We start from the raw sequence: 19,213 nt of genomic DNA, 5'->3' as shown, positions 1-19,213 counted from the left end.
TGAAACTGTTATCTTTTCCAAAAATTTTCAAACGGTAGTTAAATATTGTCCGGAATTCCCCAGCCGTTGAGATTTCCTGTTCACGTCGGCAGCGCACCCCCGCCTGTGGGTCTCCCAGTGGTGTGGGGGGGGCTTCATTGGGAAATCCCATTGACAAGCAGCAGGAGATCCAAAGATATGCAGGTTGGTGGATTGGCTATACTAAATTGGCCCTTAGTCCAAAAGGTTAGGTGGGGTTCCTGGCTTACTGGATAGAATGGAGGTGTGGGTTTAAATAGGGAGCTCTTTCCAAGGGCCAGTGCAGACTCAATGGGCCAAATGGCTTCCTTCGGCACTGTAAATTCTATGATTCTGATAAAACTATATTGCATTCCCTCCAAGGCCAAGATATATATGCGTTTGATAAAGTTTCCCATGGCAGGTTGATGGAAAAAGTGAAGTCGTATGGCGTTCAGGGTGTACTAGCTAGATGGATAAAGAACTGGCTGGGCAACAGGAGACAGAGAGTAGTGGTGGAAGGGAGTGTCTCAAAATGGAGAAAGGTGACTAGTGGTGTTCCACAGGGATCCATGCTGGGACCACTGATGTTTGTGATAAAGATAAATGATCTGGAGGAAGGTATAGGTGGTCTGATTAGCAAGTTTGCAGATGATACTAAGGTTGGTGGAGTTGCAGATAGCGAGGAGGACTGTCAGAGAATACAATAAAATATAGATAGATTGGAGAGTTGGGCAGAGAAATGGCAGATGGAGTTCAATCCAATTCAATAGGGGCTGGTTTAGCACAGGGCTAAATCACTGGCTTTGAAAGCAGACCAAGGCAGGCCAGAAGCGCGGGTTCAATTCCTGTACCAGCCTCTCCGAACAGGCGCCAGAATGTGGCGACTAGGGGCTTTTCACAGTAACTTCATTCGAAGACTATTTGTGACGATAAGCGATTTTCATTTCATTTCATTTCATTTCATCCAGGCAAATGTGAGGTGATGCATTTTGGAAGGTCTAATTCAAGAGCGGACTATATGGTCAATGGAAGAGTCCTGGGGAAAATTGATGTACAGAGAGATCTGGGAGTTCAGGTCCATTGTATCCTGAAGGTGGCAACGCAGGTTGATAGAGTGGTCAAGAAGGCATACAGCATGCTTGCCTTCATCGGACGGGGTATTGAGTACAAGAGTCGGCAGGTCATGTTACAGTTGTATAGGACTTTGGTTAGGCCACATTTGGAATACTGCATGCAGTTCTGGTCGCCACATTACCAGAAGGATGTGGATGCTTTAGAGAGGCTGCAGAGGAGGTTCACCAGGATGTTGCCTGGTATGGAGGGTGCTAGCTATGAAGAAAGGTTGGGTAGATTACGATTATTTTCGTTGGAAAGACGGAGGTTGAGGAGGGACCTGATTGAGGTCTACAAAATTATGAGAGGTATGGACAGGGTGGATAGCAACAAGCTTTTTCCAAGAGTGGGGGTGTCAATTATAAGGGGTCACAATTTCAAGGTGAGAGGAGGAAAGTTTAAGGGAGATGTGCGTGGGAAGTTTTTTACGCAGAGGGTGGTGGGTGCCTGGAACGCTTTGCAAGCGGAGGTGGTAGAGGCGGGCACGATAGCATCATTTAAGATGCATCTAGAGAGATATATGAACAGGCGGGGAACAGAGGGAAGTAGATCCTTGGAACATAGGCGACAGGTTTAGATAAAGGATCTGGATCGGCGCAGGCTGGGAGGGCCAAAGGGCCTGTTCCTTTGCTGTAATTTTCTTTGTTCTTTGTTATATACTCCCATCCACTCTGCTCCCCTCCCCCCTCTCTTTATCCTTGATGTGACCATCAATTCACTCGAGACACGATAGGAAGTAAACTGTGGCTTTAATAGACTTACGACTCAGCCTGCCTGCGACCAGAAGAACTGAGGGCAGACTCACAAGGCTGCAGTACATTATACTTCCAGTAGTGGGAGGAGCCATGGGCGGAGCCGAGGGTGGAGCCCTGTACAAGCTCCTCATCTCCCCCTGTGGGCAGAGCCGCGCAACGGCTCACAGACAGAGCCCACAAGGACACAATGCTATACAGTGTGAATTACATGATGTAAATTCACCACAGTCCTTCCTTACTTTCTTTGTCTCACTACTCCACCCCCTCCCCTGTGCTCCCCTCTTCTTCTCTCCCTCCCCTGGGCTCCCCTCCCCTCCCTCCCCTGTTCTCCCATCCCTTCCCTCCTTTGTGCTCCACTCCCCTACCCTCCCTCCCTCCCCGTGCTCCACTCCCATCCCCCTAATTTGCTGTCTCTCCCCTGTGCTCCTGGCAGAACTCCTCATCCCTCCCTTCAGCCCCTACTCTCTGACAGCCTTGTTAGATCGGGTGGAAAAGTGCCTCGAAGCGCAGGGGGCGACGATCGGTCAGGTGGAGAAGGTGGTGTCCGACCATAGCGACTGGATTGTGCCATTGGAGGCAGAGGTCGGGATCCTGGGGGATGTGTGCTGGTCGCTGTGGTCGAAGGTGGGGTAGCTGGAGGGTAGAGGGATCGAGCGCCACAAAGTACGTCTCGAGGATGTTGGTCAGGTTGGTGAAGGAGAAGGTTCTGGATAAGGCCCCAGAGGTGGACAAAGAAACATAGAAAATAAAAACAGAACGAGGCCATTCAGCCCTTCGAGCCTATTCCGCCATTCAGCATGATCATGGCTGATCATCAAGTTCATTACCCTGGTCCCACCTTCTCCCCATATCCCTCAATCCCTTTAGCCCCAAGAGCTATGTCTGATTCCGTCTTGAAATTACACATTTTGGCCTCAACTACTTTCTGTGGGAGTGAATTCCACAGATTCCCCGCTCTCTGGGTGAAGAAATTTCTCCTCACCTCAGTCCTAAAAGGTTTACCCCAAATCCTCAAACTATGGCCCCCTCGTTCTGGACTCCCCCACCATTGGGAACATTCTTTCTGAATCTACCCTGTCTAATCCTGTTAGAATTTTGGAGCGGGCCCAAAGGTCCGGAAGCAGAAACTGAGAGAGGGGCAGCTGTCACAGGCAGTGATTGTGCAGATGCACAAGATTTTGGACAAAGAGAAGATCTTAAGTTGGGCCAGGGTGAACCAAGTCTGTGATTGATTTGATTTATTGTCACATGTACCGAAGTACAGTGAAAAGTATTTTTCTGCGGCCGAGGGAACGTGCACAGTACGTACATAGTAGACAAAAAGAATAATCAACAGAGAACATTGACAAATGGTGCATCGACAAATAGTGATTGGTTACAGTGCGGAACAAGGGCCCAAACAAAGCAAATACATGAGCAAGAGCAGCATAGGGCGTCGTGAATAGTGTTCTTGCAGGGAACAGATCAGTCCGAGGGGGGAAGAAGCTGTTCCTCTGTCTGGATGTGCGGGTCTTCAGAATTCTGTACCTTCTGCCTGATGGAAAGGTCTGGAAGAAGGCAATGCCTGGGTGGGAGGGGTCTCTGATAATGCTGTCTGCCTTCCTGAGGCAGCGGGAGGGGTAGACAGAATCAATGTGAGGGTGGCAAGTTTGAGATCAAAGGCTGAGTTCACCACACTCTGCAGTTTCTTGCGATCTTGGACCGAGCAGTTGCCATACCCAGGCTGTGATGCAGCTGGATTGTGAAAGTCGATGCAGACATGCCAAATTTCTTCAGCTTCTGTAAGAAGTAGAGACGTTGTTGGGCTTTCTTGACTGTTGCATCAACGTGAATGGACCCGGACAGACTGTTGGTGATGGTGACCCCCAGGAACTTAAAGCTATCGACCATCTCCACTTCGGAGCCATTGATGCAGATGGGAGTGTGTGTCATGCTACGCTTCCTGAAGTCGATGATAATGGGAGGGTAATTGAGTCGGGATTTACCAGGACATTGGGGCAGAGCTAGCAAAGAGGTGAGCAGGTTTCCACAAGGCCAAGGTGGTGTCGTTCAGGTGACAGATTTTGTTCAGGGTGTTGTACCGGCCAGACTCTGAGTGACTCATGACGGCCGGGTTATTATTTTGAGATACCGGACGAGGTGAACAAATTTCTAAGGGACTATAAGACAGGAAAGCGCTGAGGAGTGGTAGGCAATGGAGGAGCTAAGTTCGCTAAACCGGGAGGTGGTGCTGTTATTTTGTGTTGCTGATGGGGTGTTTTTTTGGAAGTTGTAAGTGTGTAAGGGGAGCGATCATTTCCCCTGTCCCACCTTTTGCTTTTTTGAGGAGGTTATTTGTGAATTTTGGTGTTTTTCATATCAGGGGTGTGTTTGTTGGGGCCCCTTGGGTGGTGTTGGTGGTTTGGTTGTTATTCAGGGAGGTTGGGGGCTGGTTGTGCAGGCCAAGGTGGGGCTGGTGGGGAGATGGGTAGGAGAGTCTGCAGGAGGGTCTTCAAGCAGGAGATGCCACACTTGGAAGCAGTGCTAGTGAATGAAGGTGTGGTGGGAGGCGGCCGGGGCATCTGTCTGGTTAAATTCACCGTATAGGGCATTGAATTCAACCGTTTCCGCCTGTACGTTCTCCCCAATCTCTGTGCAACACTTTTACTGGGCCTGGACTTCCAATGTAACCTCCAGAGCCTCACCCTCAAATTCGGCGGACCCCTACCTCCCCTCACCGTTTGTGGCCTCACGACCCTCAAGGTCGAGCCCCCCTCCCTCTTTGCCAATCTGACTGCAGATTGCAAGCCCATCGCCACCAGGAGCAGATGGTACAGCGCCCAGGACAAGGCCTTCATCAGGTCCGAGGTCCAGCGGCTGCTTCGGGAAGGCATCATCGAGGCCAGCAACAGCCCCTGGAGAGACCAAGTGGTAGTGGTTAAAACTGGGGAGAAGCACAGGATGGTCGTGGACTACAGCCAGACCATCAACCGGTACACGCAGCTCGACGCGTACCCCCTTCCTCGCATATCTGATATGGTCAATCAGATTGCACAGTATCGGGTCTTCTCAACGATTGACCTGAAATCCGCCTACCACCAGCTCCCCATCCGTAAATCGGACCGTCCCTACACTGCCTTCGAGGCAGACGGTCGCCTCTATCAATTTCTTAGGGTTCCCTTCGCCGTCACTAACGGGGTCTCGGTATTTCAGCGAGAAATGGACCGAATGGTTGACCGGTACGGACTGCGGGCCACATTTCCGTACTTAGACAATGTCACCATCTGTGGCCACGACCAGCAGGACCATGACGCCAACCTTGCTAAATTTCTCCACACCGCATCTCGCCTCAATCTCACTTATAAGGAGAAGTGCGTGTTCCGCACAGACAGCTTAGCCATCCTCGGCTACGTAGTCCAAAACGGACTACTGGGGCCCAATCCCAACCGCATGCGCCCCCTCATGGAGCTCCCAATCCCCCACTGCCCCAAGGCTCTCAAACGATGCCTGGGGTTCTTTTCTTACTACGCCCAGTGGGTCCCACAATACGTGGACAAGGCCCGCCCACTGATCCAGTCCACACAATTTCCCCTCACGGCCAAGGCACAACAGGCCTTCGCTCGTATCCGCTCAGACATAGCCAAGGCCGGGATGCACGCAGTAGACGAGACACTGCCCTTCCAAGTAGAGAGTGACGCTTCAGATGTCGCCCTTGCCGCCACTCTAAACCAGGCAGGCAGACCCGTGGCATTCTTTTCCCGCACCCTCCATGCCTCCGAAATCCGACATTCCTCTGTTGAGAAGGAGGCCCAGGCAATCGTTGAAGCGGTGCGGCACTGGAGGCATTACCTGGCCGGCAGGAGATTCACTCTCCTCACTGACCAACGGTCGGTAGCCTTCATGTTCAACAACACACAGCGGGGCAAGATCAAAAACGACAAAATCTTGCGGTGGAGGATCGAGCTCTCCACCTATAATTACGAGATCTTGTATTGCCCCGGCAAGCTCAACGAGCCCCCAGACGCCCTCTCCCGAGGTACATGTGCCAGCGCATAAGTGAACCAGCTCCGTGCCTTGCACGAGAGCCTTTGCCATCTGGGGGTCACTCGGTTGTACCATCTGGTCAAAGCCCGCAATCTGCCCTACTCCATCGAGGAAGTACAGACAGTCACCAGAGACTGCCAGGTCTGTGCTGAGTGCAAGCCGCACTTCTACCGGCCAGATCGCGCGCGCCTGGTGAAAGCATCCCGCCCCTTTGAACGCCTCAGTGTGGATTTCAAAGGGCCCCTCCCCTCCACCGACCGCAACCGGTCGATGAGTTCTCTAGGTTCCCCTTCGCCATCCCATGCCCGGATATGACGCCTGCCACCGTCCTCAAGGCCCTTGATTCCATTTTCGCTCTGTTCGGTTTCCCCGACTATATCCACAGTGACAGGGGATCCTCATTCATGAGCGATGAGCTGCGTCAGTTCCTGCTCAGCAGGGGTATCGCCTCCAGCAGGACGACCAGCTACAACCCCCGGGGAAACGGGCAGGTAGAGAGGGAGAACGGGACGGTGTGGAGGGCCATCCAGCTGGCCCTACGGTCCAGGAACCTCACAGCCGCTCGCTGGCAGCAGGTCTTCCCTGACGCGCTCCATTCCATCCGGTCGCTACTGTGCACCGCTACTAACAACACACCCCATGAAAGTGTTTTGTCTTCCCTAGGAAGTCTACATCCGGGGTGTCACTCCCGACGTGGCTTGCTGCTCCAGGGCCAGTCCTACTGCGTAGGCATGTCAGACTCCACAAGGCGGACCCTCTGGTGGACAAGGTATGCCTGCTCCACGCGAACCCCCACTATGCCTACGTGGAGTTCCCCGACGGCCGCCAGGATACAGTCTCGCTCAGGGATCTGGCTCCCTCGGGTGCCGATCCCATGCCCACACTCCTCCCTACCCAAGCGCCACCCTCCTTTCCCCAGCGTCCCCGACTTCAGCCCCACCAGGTCCATCCCTCGTTCCCCTGCCCACACTAGAGGACATGGAAGATTTCGGCTCGCTCCTGGAGTCATCCCGCCACTAGCCAGCACCAACACCGCCAGCACCAACACCGCCAGCACCGACACCGCTAGCACCAACACCGCCAGCACCAACACCGCCAGCACCAACACCGCCAGCCCCAACACCGCCAGCACCAACACCGCCAGCACCAACACCGCCAGCACCAACACCGCCAGCACCAACACCGCCAGCACCAACACCGCCAGCACCAACACCGCCAGCACCAACACCGCCAGCACCAACACCGCCAGCACCAACACCGCCAGCACCAACACCGCCAGCACCAACAGCGCCAGCACCAACACCGCCAGCACCGACACCGCCAGCACCGACACCGCCAGCACCGACACCGCCAGCACCAACACCGCCAGCACCAACACCGCCAGCACCGCCAGCACCAACACCGCCAGCACCAACACCCCCAGCACCAACACCGCCAGCACCAACACCCCCAGCACCAACACCGCCAGCACCAACACCCCCAGCACCAACACCGCCAGCACCAACACCCCCAGCACCAACACCGCCAACACCGACACCGCCAGCACCGACACCGCCAGCACCGACACCGCCAGCACCAACACCGCCAGCACCAACACCGCCAGCACCTACACCGCCAGCACCAACACCGCCAGCACCAACACCGCCAGCACCAACACCGCCAGCACCAACACCGCCAGCACCAACACCGCCAGCACCAACACCGCCAGCACCAACACCGCCAACACCGCCAGCACCGACACCGCCAGCACCAACACCGCCAGCACCAACACCGCCAACACCGCCAGCACCAACACCGCCAGCACCAACACCGCCAGCACCAACACCGCCAGCACCGACACCGCCAGCACCAACACCGCCAACACCGCCAGCACCAACACCGCCAGCACCAACACCGCCAGCACCAACACCGCCAGCACCAACACCGCCAGCACCAACACCGCCAGCACCGCCAGCACCGACACCGCCAGCACCAACACCGCCAGCACCAACACCGCCAACACCGCCAGCACCAACACCGCCAGCACCAACACCGCCAGCACCGACACCGCCAGCACCAACACCGCCAACACCGCCAGCACCAACACCGCCAGCACCAACACCGCCAGCACCAACACCGCCAGCACCAACACCGCCAGCACCAACACCGACAGCACCAACACCGCCAGCACCGACAGCACCAACACCGCCAGCACCAACACCGCCAGCACCAACACCGCCAGCACCAACACCGCCAACACCGCCAGCACCGACACCGCCAGCACCGACAGCACCAACACCGCCAGCACCGCCAGCCCCAACACCGCCAGCACCAACACCGCCAACACCGCCAGCACCAACACCGCCAGCACCAACACCGCCAGCACCAACACCGCCAACACCAACACCGCCAGCACCAACACCGCCAGCACCAACACCGCCAGCACCAACACCGCCAGCACCAACACCGCCAGCACCAACACCGCCAGCACCAACACCCCCAGCACCAACACCGCCAGCACCAACACCGCCAACATCGCCAGCACCGACACCGCCAACACCGCCAGCACCAACACCGCCAGCACCAACACCAACAGCACCAACACCGCCAGCACCAACACCGCCAGCACCAACACCGCCAGCACCAACACCGCCAGCACCAACACCGCCAGCACCAACACCGCCAGCACCAACACCGCCAGCACCAACACCGCCAACACCGCCAACACCAACACCGCCAGCACCAACACCGCCAGCACCGACACCGCCAGCACCGACACCGCCAGCACCAACACCGCCAGCACCAACACCGCCAGCACCAACACCGCCAACACCAACACCGCCAGCACCAACACCGCCAGAACCGACACCGCCAGCACCAACACCGCCAGCACCAACACCGCCAGCACCGACACCGCCAGCACCAACACCGCCAGCACCAACACCGCCAGCACCGACACCGCCAGCACCGCCAGCCCCAACACCCCCAGCACCAACACCGCCAGCACCAACACCGCCAACACCGCCAGCACCAACACCACCAGAACCGACACCGCCAGCACCAACACCGCCAGCACCAACACCGCCAGCACCAACACCGCCAGCACCAACACCGCCAGCACCGACACCGCCAGCACCTATGCCGTTGACGCCGACACCGCCTGTGCAGACGTCGCCACCACTGCTGCGTTGCTCGCAACGGAACGTCCGACCGCCGGCCCGACTCTACCTGTAATGGACATTTGGTTCCTTTTTTCCCCCCTCGGTAAATAGATCATGTTTATGTATTATAGTTTCACGTCACCCCCGCCGGACTCATTTTTTTACAGGGGGGGAATGTGGTGATCTACCACTGTATATATATGTGTGTGCTAGCATTAGGGGATGTATGACAGTACCTGTATTACAGGTTTTCCGGTAAGCCCCTCCCGGATAGCTGTGCCCACAGGGAGCAGTATAAATATTCATAAGTTTCCCTGAGATGCCATTCTACAGCTGCAGCCGAAGGAATAGCATCTCACTGTAATAAAGCCACTCTTGTACCGATTTCAGTCTTTGTGTGCAATTATTAGCGCCACAGGGAGCAGGACGGAGAGTACGTGCTGAGGATAAGGTGTAAGTGGGAGGAGGAGTTGGGGGGAGATAGGCTGGGGTATGTATGCGGAGCAATTGGGGACTGAATGCGGGGCGATTGGGGTCTGTGTGTGGGGCGATTGGGGTCTGTGTGTGGGGTGATTGGGGTCTGTGTGTGGGGTGATTGGGGTCTGTGTGCGGGGCGATTGGGGTCTGTGTGAGGGGCGATTGGGGTCTGTGTGCGGGGCGATTGGGGTCTGTGTGCGGGGCGATTGGGGTCTGTGTGCGGGGCGATTGGGGTCTGTGTGTGGGGCGATTGGGGTCTGTGTGTGGGGTGATTGGGGTCTGTGTGCGGGGCGATTGGGGTCTGTGTGAGGGGCGATTGGGGTCTGTGTGCGGGGCGATTGGGGTCTGTGTGCGGGGCGATTGGGGTCTGTGTGAGGGGCGATTGGGGTCTGTGTGAGAGGCGATTGGGGTCTGTGTGAGGGGCGATTGGGGTCTGTGTGAGGGGCGATTGGGGTCTGTGTGAGGGGCGATTGGGGTCTGTGTGTGGGGCGATTGGGGTCTGTGTGCGGGGCGATTGGGGTCTGTGTGTGGGGCGATTGGAGTCTGTGTGTGGGGCGATTGGGGACTGTGTGCGGGGCGATTGGGGTCTGTGTGAGGGGCGATTGGGGTCTGTGTGAGGGGCGATTGGGGTCTGTGTGTGGGGCGATTGGGATCTGTGTGAGGGGTCTGTGTGCGGGGCGATTGGGGTCTGTGTGAGGGGCGATTGGGGTCTGTGTGAGGGGCGATTGGGGTCTGTGTGAGGGGCGATTGGGGTCTGTGTGAGGGGCAATTGGGGTCTGTGTGAGGGGCGATTGGGGTCTGTGTGCGGGGCAATTGGGGTCTGTGTGCGGGGCGATTGGGGTCTGTGTGAGGGGTCTGTGTGCGGGGCGATTGGGGTATGTGTGCGGGGCGATTGGGATCTGTGTGAGGGGTCTGTGTGCGGGGCGATTGGGGTCTGTGTGAGGGGCGATTGGGGTCTGTGTGCGAGGCGATTGGGGTCTGTGTGCGGGGCGATTGGGATGTGTGTGTGGGGTGATTGGGGTCTGTGTTTGGGGCGATTGGGGTCTGTGTGTGGGGCGATTGGGGTCTGTGTGCGAGGCGATTGGGGTCTGTGTGCGGGGCGATTGGGGTGTGTGTGCGGGGCAATTGGAGTCTCTGTGCGGGGCGATTGGGGTCTGTGTGCGGGGCGATTGGCGTCTGTGTGCGGGGCGATTGGGGTCTGTGTGCGGGGCGATTGGGGTCTGTGTGTGGGGCGATTGGGGTCTGTGTGCGGGGCGATTGGGGTCTGTGTGAGGGGCGATTGGGGTCTGTGTGCGGGGCGATTGGGGTCTGTGTGTGGGGTGATTGGGGTCTGTGTGAGGGGTCTGTGTGTGGGGCGATTGGGGTCTGTGTGTGGGACGATTGGGGTCTGTGTGAGGGGCGATTGGGGTCTGTGTGTGGGACGATTGGGGTCTGTGTGCGGGGAAATTGGGGTCCATATGTGGGACGATTGGGGTCTGTGTGAGGGGTCTGTGTGCAGGGCGATTGGTTCTGTGTGAGGGGTCTGTGTGTGGGGCGATTGGGGTCTGTGTGCGGGGCAATTGGGGTCCATATGTGGGACGATTGGGGTCTGTGTGAGGGGTCTGTGTGCAGGGCGATTGGTTCTGTGTGAGGGGTCTGTGTGCGGGGCGATTGGGGTGTGTGTGCGGGGCGATTGGGTCTGTGTGAGGGGCAATTGGGTCTGTGTGCGGAGCGATTGGGGTCTGTGTGCGAGGCGATTGGGGTCTGTGTGAGGGGCGATTGGGTCTGTGTGAGGGGCGATTGGGGTCTGTGTGAGGGATCTGTGTGCGGGGCGATTGGGGTCTGTGTGAGGGGTCTGTGTGAGGGGTGATTGGAGTCTGTGTGAGGGGCGATTGGGGTCTGTGTGAGGGGCAAATGGAGTCTGTGTGCGAGGCGATTGGGGTCTGTGTGAGGGGCGATTGGGGTCTGTGTGCGGGGCGATTGGGGTCTGTGTGCGAAGTGATTGGGGTCTGTGTGCGAGGCGATTGGGGTCTGTGTGCGGGGCGATTGGGGTGTGTGTGCGGGGCAATTGGGGTCTGTGTGCGGGGCGATTGGGGTCTGTGTGTGGGGCGATTGGGGTCTGTGTGCGAGGCGATTGGGGTCTGTGTGCGGGGCGATTGGGGTGTGTGTGCGAGGCAATTGGAGTCTCTGTGCGGGGCGATTGGGGTCTGTGTGCGGGGCGATTGGCGTCTGTGTGCGGGGCGATTGGGGTCTGTGTGCGGGGCGATTGGGGTCTGTGTGCGGGGCGATTGGGGTCTGTGTGAGGGGCGATTGGGGTCTGTGTGGGGGGCGATTGGGGTCTGTGTGCGGGGCGATTGGGGTCTGTGTGCGTGGCGATTGGGGTCTGTGTGAGGGGCGATTGGGGTCTGTGTGCGGGGCGATTGGGGTCTGTGTGAGGGGTCTGTGTGAGGGGCGATTGGGGTCTGTGTGAGGGGCGATTGGGGTCTGTGTGAGAGGCGATTGGGGTCTGTGTGTGGGGCGATTGGGGTCTGTGTTTGGGGCGATTGGGGTCTGTGTGTGGGGCGATTGGGGTCTGTGTGCGAGGCGATTGGGGTCTGTGTGCGGGGCGATTGGGGTGTGTGTGCGGGGCAATTGGAGTCTCTGTGCGGGGCGATTGGGGTCTGTGTGCGGGGCGATTGGCGTCTGTGTGCGGGGCGATTGGGGTCTGTGTGCGGGGCGATTGGGGTCTGTGTGTGGGGCGATTGGGGTCTGTGTGCGGGGCGATTGGGGTCTGTGTGAGGGGCGATTGGGGTCTGTGTGCGGGGCGATTGGGGTCTGTGTGTGGGGTGATTGGGGTCTGTGTGAGGGGTCTGTGTGTGGGGCGATTGGGGTCTGTGTGTGGGACGATTGGGGTCTGTGTGAGGGGCGATTGGGGTCTGTGTGTGGGACGATTGGGGTCTGTGTGCGGGGCAATTGGAGTCTGTGTGCGAGGCGATTGGGGTCTGTGTGAGGGGTCTGTGTGTGGGGCGATTGGGGTCTGTGTGCGGGGCAATTGGGGTCCATATGTGGGACGATTGGGGTCTGTGTGAGGGGTCTGTGTGCAGGGCGATTGGTTCTGTGTGAGGGGTCTGTGTGCGGGGCGATTGGGGTGTGTGTGCGGGGCGATTGGGTCTGTGTGAGGGGCAATTGGGTCTGTGTGAGGGGTGTGTGTGTGGGGCGATTGGGGTGTGTGTGCGGGGCGATTGGGGTCTGTGTGCGGGGCGATTGGGGTCTGTGTGCGGGGCGATTGGGGTGTGTGTGCGGGGCGATTGGGGTGTGTGTGCGGGGCGATTGGGGTCTGTGTGCGAGGCGATTGAGGTCTGTGTGCGGGGCGATTGGGGTCTGTGTGAGGGGTCTGTGTGCGGGGCGATTGGGGTGTGTGTGCGGGGCGAATGGGTCTGTGTGAGGGGCGATTTGGGTCTGTGTGCGAGGTGATTGGGGTCTGTGTGCGAGGCGATTGGGGTCTGTGTGCGGGGCGATTGGGGTCTGTGTGTGGGGCGATTGGGGTGTGTGTGCGGGGCGATTGGGGTCTGTGTGCGGGGCGATTGGGGTCTGTGTGCGGGGCGATTGGGGTCTGTGTGCGGGGCGATTGGGGTGTGTGTGAGGGGCGATTGGGGTCTGTATGCGGGGCGATTTGGGTCTGTGTGCGAGGTGATTGGGGTCTGTGTGCGAGGCGATTGGGGTCTGTGTGCGAGGCGATTGGGGTCTGTGTGAGGGGCGATTGGGGTCTGTGTGAGGGGCGATTGGGGTCTGTGTGAGGGGCGATTGGGGTCTGTGTGAGGGGTCTGTGTGCGGGGCGATTGGGGTCTGTGTGCGGGGCGATTGGGGTCTGTGTGAGGGGCGATTGGGGTCTGTGTGTGGGGCGATTGGGGTCTGTGTGCGGGGCGATTGGGGTCTGTGTGCGGGGCGATTGGGGTCTGTGTGTGGGGCGATTGGGGTCTGTGTGCGAGGCGATTGGGGTCTGTGTGCGGGGCGATTGGGGTGTGTGTGCGGGGCGATTGGGGTCTGTGTGCGTGGCGATTGGGGTCTGTGTGAGGGGTGATTGGGGTCTGTGTGCGGGGCGATTGGGGTCTGTGTGCGTGGCGATTGGGGTCTGTGTGAGGGGCGATTGGGGTCTGTGTGCGGGGCGATTGGGGTCTGTGTGCGGGGCGATTGGGGTCTGTGTGCGGGGCGATTGGGGTCTGTGTGAGGGGCGATTGGGGTCTGTGTGCGGGGCGATTGGGGTCTGTGTGAGGGGTCTGTGTGAGGGGTGATTGGAGTCTGTGTGAGGGGCGATTGGGGTCTGTGTGAGGTGCGATTGGGGTCTGTGTGCGGGGCGATTGGGTCTGTGTGAGGGGTGTGTGTGTGGGGCGATTGGGGTGTGTGTGCGGGGCGATTGGGGTCTGTGTGCGGGGCGATTGGGGTCTGTGTGCGGGGCGATTGGGTCTGTGTGAGGGGTCTGTGTGCGGGGCGATTGGGGTCTGTGTGCGGGGCGATTGGGGTCTGTGTGTGGGGCGATTGGGTTCTGTGTGCGGGGCGATTGGGGTCGGTGTGCGGGGCGATTGGGGTGTGTGTGTGGGGCGATTGGGGTCTGTGTGCGGGGCAATTGGGGTCTGTGTGCGGGGTGATTGGGGTCTGTGTGAGGGGCGATTGGGGTCTGTGTGTGGGGCGATTGGGGTCTGTGTGAGGGTCGATTGGGGTCTGTGTGCGGGGCGATTGGGGTCTGTGTGAGGGGCGATTGGGGTCTGTGTGCGGGGCGATTGGGGTCTGTGTGTGGGGCGATTGGGGTCTGTGTGCGGGGCGATTGGGGTCTGTGTGTGGGGCGATTGGGGTCTGTGTGTGGGGCGATTGGGGTCTGTGTGCGGGGCGATTGGGGTCTGTGTGAGGGGTCTGTGTGCGGGGCGATTGGGGTCTGTGTGTGGGGCGATTGGGGTCTGTGTGAGGGGCGATTGGGGTCTGTGTGAGGGGTCTGTGTGCGGGGCGATTGGGGTCTGTGTGTGGGGCGATTGGGGTCTGTGTGCGGGGCGATTGGGGTCTGTGTGTGGGGCGATTGGGGTCTGTGTGCGGGGCGATTGGGGTGTGTGTGTGGGGCGATTGGGGTCTGTGTGTGGGGCGATTGGGGTCTGTGTGTGGGGCGATTGGGGTCTGTGTGAGGGGCGATTGGGGTCTGTGTGTGGGGTGATTGGGGTCTGTGTGAGGGGCGATTGGGGTCTGTGTGGGGGGCGATTGGGGTCTGTGTGCGGGGCGATTGGGGTCTGTGTGTGGGGCGATTGGGGTGTGTGTGCGGGGCGATTGGGGTCTGTGTGAGGGGCGATTGGGGTCTGTGTGCGGGGCGATTGGGGTCTGTGTGCGGGGCGATTGGGGTCTGTGTGGGGGGTCTGTGTGCGGGGCGATTGGGGTCTGTGTGTGGGGCGATTGGGGTCTGTGTGCGGGGCGATTGGGGTCTGTGTGAGGGGCGATTGGGGTCTGTGTGGGGGGTCTGTGTGCGGGGCGATTGGGGTCTGTGTGCGGGGCGATTGGGGTCTGTGTGCGGGGCGATTGGGGTCTGTGTGTGGGGCGATTGGGTCTGTGTGCGGGGCGATTGGGGTCTGTGTGTGGGGCGATTGGGGTCTGTGTGTGGGGCGATTGGGGTCTGTGTGCGGGGCGATTGGGGTGTGTGTGCGGGGCGATTGGGGTCTGTGTGCGGGGCGATTGGGGTCTGTGTGCGGGGCGATTGGGGTCTGTGTGTGGGGCGATTGGGGTCTGTGTGAGGGGCGATTGGGGTCTGTGTGAGGGGCGATTGGGGTCTGTGTGAGGGGCGATTGGGGTCTGTGTCCGAGGCGGCACCCTCCTCCTGCGTGAGGATAAGTTTGATTCAGTTTAAGGCGGTGCGCAGGATACACACAACCCGTGCGAGGATGAGTGGTTTCTTCCAGGGGGTGACGGATGGATGCCAGAGGTGTGGGCGGGGGCCGGGGAGTCATGTACACACGTTTTAGGGTTGCAGGAAGCTGGAGAGTTTTGGGGAGGTAGGGTTTGGGGTGTTATCCAGGAAAGTGGGGGTTGAGGTCAGGCTGGACTGGTTTAGCTGGTTTAGCACAGGCCTAAATCGCTGGCTTTGAAAGCAGACCAGGCAGGCCAGCAGCACGGTTCAATTCCCGTAACAGCCTCCCCGAACAGGCGCCGGAATGTGGCGACTAGGGGCTTTTCACAGTAACCTCATTTGAAGCCTACTCGTGACAATAAGCGATTTTCATTTTTCATTTCATGGTGGCAATCTTTGGGGTTTGGGAGGAGATGGACCTGCTGGAGGGGGTAGGGGCCGATGTTGTGACCCGGCGAAGGATCCTGTTAAATTGGAGGTGGGGCCGATGCAGCTGGGGGTGGCGGCCTGGCTGGAGGACGTGTTCAGCTTTCTCCGGCTGGAGAAGATTAAGTTCGCTCTGAGGGGGTCAAAAGAGGTTTTGAGAGGTTGGTGGATTCATGACTTTATTTAAGGAGCTATTCATTGCGGGAGGGGGTGAACGGGGAAGGGGAGGGACTAAAAGGGGGAAAACTGTACAAACCGTTGAATATGTTTTGATGGATTGTGTATTGTGTTGATATTGTGTATGTTTGGAATAAAATACCTTTTTTTTTAAAAAAAGGAATCCGACAGCGAGTAACTCACCTCCTGACCCCCCAAACTCTGTCCACCATCTACAAGGCACAAGTCAGGAGTGCGATGGAATACTCTCCACTGGCCTGGATGAGTGCGGCTCCAACAACACTCAAGAAACCCAACACCATCCAGGACGAAGCAGCCCCGCTTCATTGCTCCCCCTTCCACAAACATTCAGACCCTCCACCACCGTGTGTACCATCTGCAAGATGCACTGCAGCAACTCACCAAGGTTCCTTCGGCAGCACCTTCCAAACCCACGACTGCTACCATCTAGAAGAGCATCAGATACCTGGGAACCCCACCACCTGGAGGTTCCCCTCCAAGTCACTCACCACCCTGACTGGGAAATATATCGGCCGTTCCTTCACTGTCGCTGGGCAACATCCTGGAACTCCCTCCCTAACAGCACAGTGGGTGTACCTACAGCTCAGGGACTGCAGCGGTTCAAGAAGGTAGCTGACCACCACCTTCTGAAGGGCAACTAGGGATGGGCAATGAATGCTGGCCTAACCAGCAATGCCCACATCTCGTAAAAGTGAATTTTTAAAAAGTACACTAGAGCTGATTGGCTGTGACAATAAGCCTGGAGCTGGGGACGGCAAGCTCACTTACCTGTGCAATGAAATCACTGTAACTGGGAAGGTCGTAGGCCAGAAGGTCGGCTAGGGTCATCTCCCACTCAGGATTCCAGGTCTCACCCATTTCTGTAACCAGAAAGAAATTTAACCTCAAACTCAAGCTCCAACCCATCTTCTTCCCTGCATGAGTTTCTGCTCCATTCTGGTTTTGTAGCCAACCTATTCTCACTCACAGCTGAGGCCCGGAGTATGCACAGGGCAGGACTGCAAGTGGCGATGTCCAATTCAAACAGGGGGGGCTTCACCCAGCAACCAGCATAGAAACAAAATGCACAGGGACTGCAGGCGAAGGGACAGCAGCTCAGAGTGGCCCCACGGGTCTGATAGACTGAGGAAGAGAGAGATGGAGGGAGGGATAGAGAGAAGGGTGGAAGAGTGTGGGAGAAATAGAGAGGGAGGCAGGGAGGGAAAACTGGAGGAAGGGACAGAGTGAGGGATGGAGGGAGAGTTGTAGAGATAAAGGGCAGCACGGTAGCACAGTGGTTAGCATTGTTGCTTCACAGCGCCAGAGTCCCAGATTCGACTCCCTGCTGGGTCACTGTCTGTGTGGAGTCTGCACGTTCTCCCCGTGTCTGCGTGGTTTTCCTCCGGGTGCTCCGGATTCCTCCCACAATCCAAAGATGTGCAGGTTAGGTGGATTGGCCATGCTAAATTGCTCTTAGTGTCCAAAAGGTGAGGTGAGGTTACTGGGTTATGGGGATAGGATGGAGGTGTTGACCTTGGGTAGGGTGCTCTTTTCAGAAGCCGGTGCAGACTCGATGGGCCGAATAGCCTCCTTGGCACTGTAAATTGTATGATTGCATGAGGGGTGGAGGGAGAAAGAGACAGAGGGCTTGTTGGATGGAGAGAGGGATGGAGGGAGAGAAGGACGGATGAAGGGAGGGAGCATTTACTACTAAATGATGAGGACAGAGGGAAGATGTGACAATGAATTGCCGACCGACTTTCCTGAGTGATAATTGTGGGGACACGGTTAGTGTGGGGGTGGGGTGATGGCGTGGCAGTGGTCAGACTAGTCCCTGTGGCAGCAAACAGGCACTTCATTCACTCTCATCTGAGAACACTCACTCTTAAACCAAGAACTTAATTCTCTCACTGGCACACTCGTAACAGGAGGGGGCCCTGTACCCCAGTGAGAGTCAGCACCTTCAGGAGAGGAGGGGAACCCTGTACCCCAGTGAGAGTCAGTACCTTCAGGAGAGGAGGGGGAGTCTGTACCCCAGTGAGAGTCAGCACCTTCAGGAGAGGAGGGGGACCCTGTACCCCAGTGAGAGTCAGTACCTTCAGGAGAGGGACATGTACCCCAATGAGGGTCAGTACCTTCAGGAGAGGAGGGGACCCTGTACCCCAGTGAGAGTCAGCACCTTCAGGAGAGGGGTCCCTGTACGCCAGTGAGGGTCAGCACCTTCAGGAGAGGGACCCTGTACCCCAGTGAGAGTCAGCACCTTCAGGAGAGGAGAGGGACCCTGTACCCCAGAGAGAGTCAGCACCTTCAGGAGAGGAGAGGGACCCTGTACCCCAGTGAGAGCCAGCACCTTCAGGAGAGGAGAGGGACCCTGTACCCCAGAGAGAGTCAGCACCTTCAGGAGAGGAGAGGGACCCTGTACCCCAGAGAGAGTCAGCACCTTCAGGAGAGGAGAGGGACCCTGTACCCCAGTGAGAGCCAGCACCTTCAGGAGAGGAGAGGGACCCTGTACCCCAGAGAGAGTCAGCACCTTCAGGAGAGGAGAGGGACCCTGTACCCCAGTGAGAGCCAGCACCTTCAGGAGAGGAGAGGGACCCTGTACCCCAGAGAGAGTCAGCACCTTCAGGAGAGGAGGAGGGGCCCTGTACCCCAGTGAGATTCAGCACCTTCAGGAGAGGAGGGGACCCTGTACCCCAGTGAGAGTCAGCACCTTCAGGAGAGGTGGGGTACACATACCCCAGTGAGAATGAGCACCTTCAGGAGAGGGAACCTGTACCCCAGTGAGAGTCAGCACCTTCAGAAGAGGGACCCTGTACCCCAGTGAGAGTCAGCACCTTCATGAGAGGGACCCTGTACCCCAGTGAGAGTCAGCACCTTCATGAGAGGGACCCTGTACCCCAGTGAGAGTCAGCACCTTCAGGAGAGGAGGGGGACCCTGTACCCCAGTGAGAGTCAGCACCTTCAGGAGAGGAGGAGGGGCCCTGTACCCCAGTGAGAGTCAGCACCTTCAGGAGAGGAGGGGACCCTGTACCCCAGTGAGAGTCAGCACGTTCAGGAGAGGGGACCCTGTACCCCAGTGAGAGTCAGCACCTTCAGGAGAGGAGGGAGACCCTGTACCCCAGTGAGAGTCAGCACCTTCATGAGAGGGACCCTGTACCCCAGTGAGAGTCAGCACCTTCAGGACAGGAGGGGGCCCTGTACCCCAGTGAGAGTCAGCACCTTCAGGAGAGGAGGGTGACCCTATACCCCAGTGAGAGTCAGCA

The 19,213-nt window shown here is 58.2% G+C and overlaps 1 protein-coding gene across 1 annotated transcript in view; it reads right to left on the bottom strand.

Annotated features, from left to right (window-relative positions):
• LOC119977765 (dynein heavy chain domain-containing protein 1-like) overlaps positions 1-19,213 on the bottom strand; it is a 459,774-nt gene that overhangs the window by 259,752 nt on the left and 180,809 nt on the right. Inside the window, exon 18 of the mRNA XM_038818968.1 lies at positions 16,740-16,831. Within this exon, the coding sequence (XP_038674896.1) occupies positions 16,740-16,831 (92 nt within the window). The remainder of the gene's footprint in view (positions 1-16,739; positions 16,832-19,213) is intronic.

The sequence above is a fragment of the Scyliorhinus canicula genome, chromosome 14 (genome assembly GCF_902713615.1).
Source record: "Scyliorhinus canicula chromosome 14, sScyCan1.1, whole genome shotgun sequence".
NCBI classification, from domain to species: domain Eukaryota; kingdom Metazoa; phylum Chordata; class Chondrichthyes; order Carcharhiniformes; family Scyliorhinidae; genus Scyliorhinus; species Scyliorhinus canicula.
Note: the sequence above shows the minus strand (reverse complement) of the source record. Positions and strands in the feature narration are given on the sequence as shown.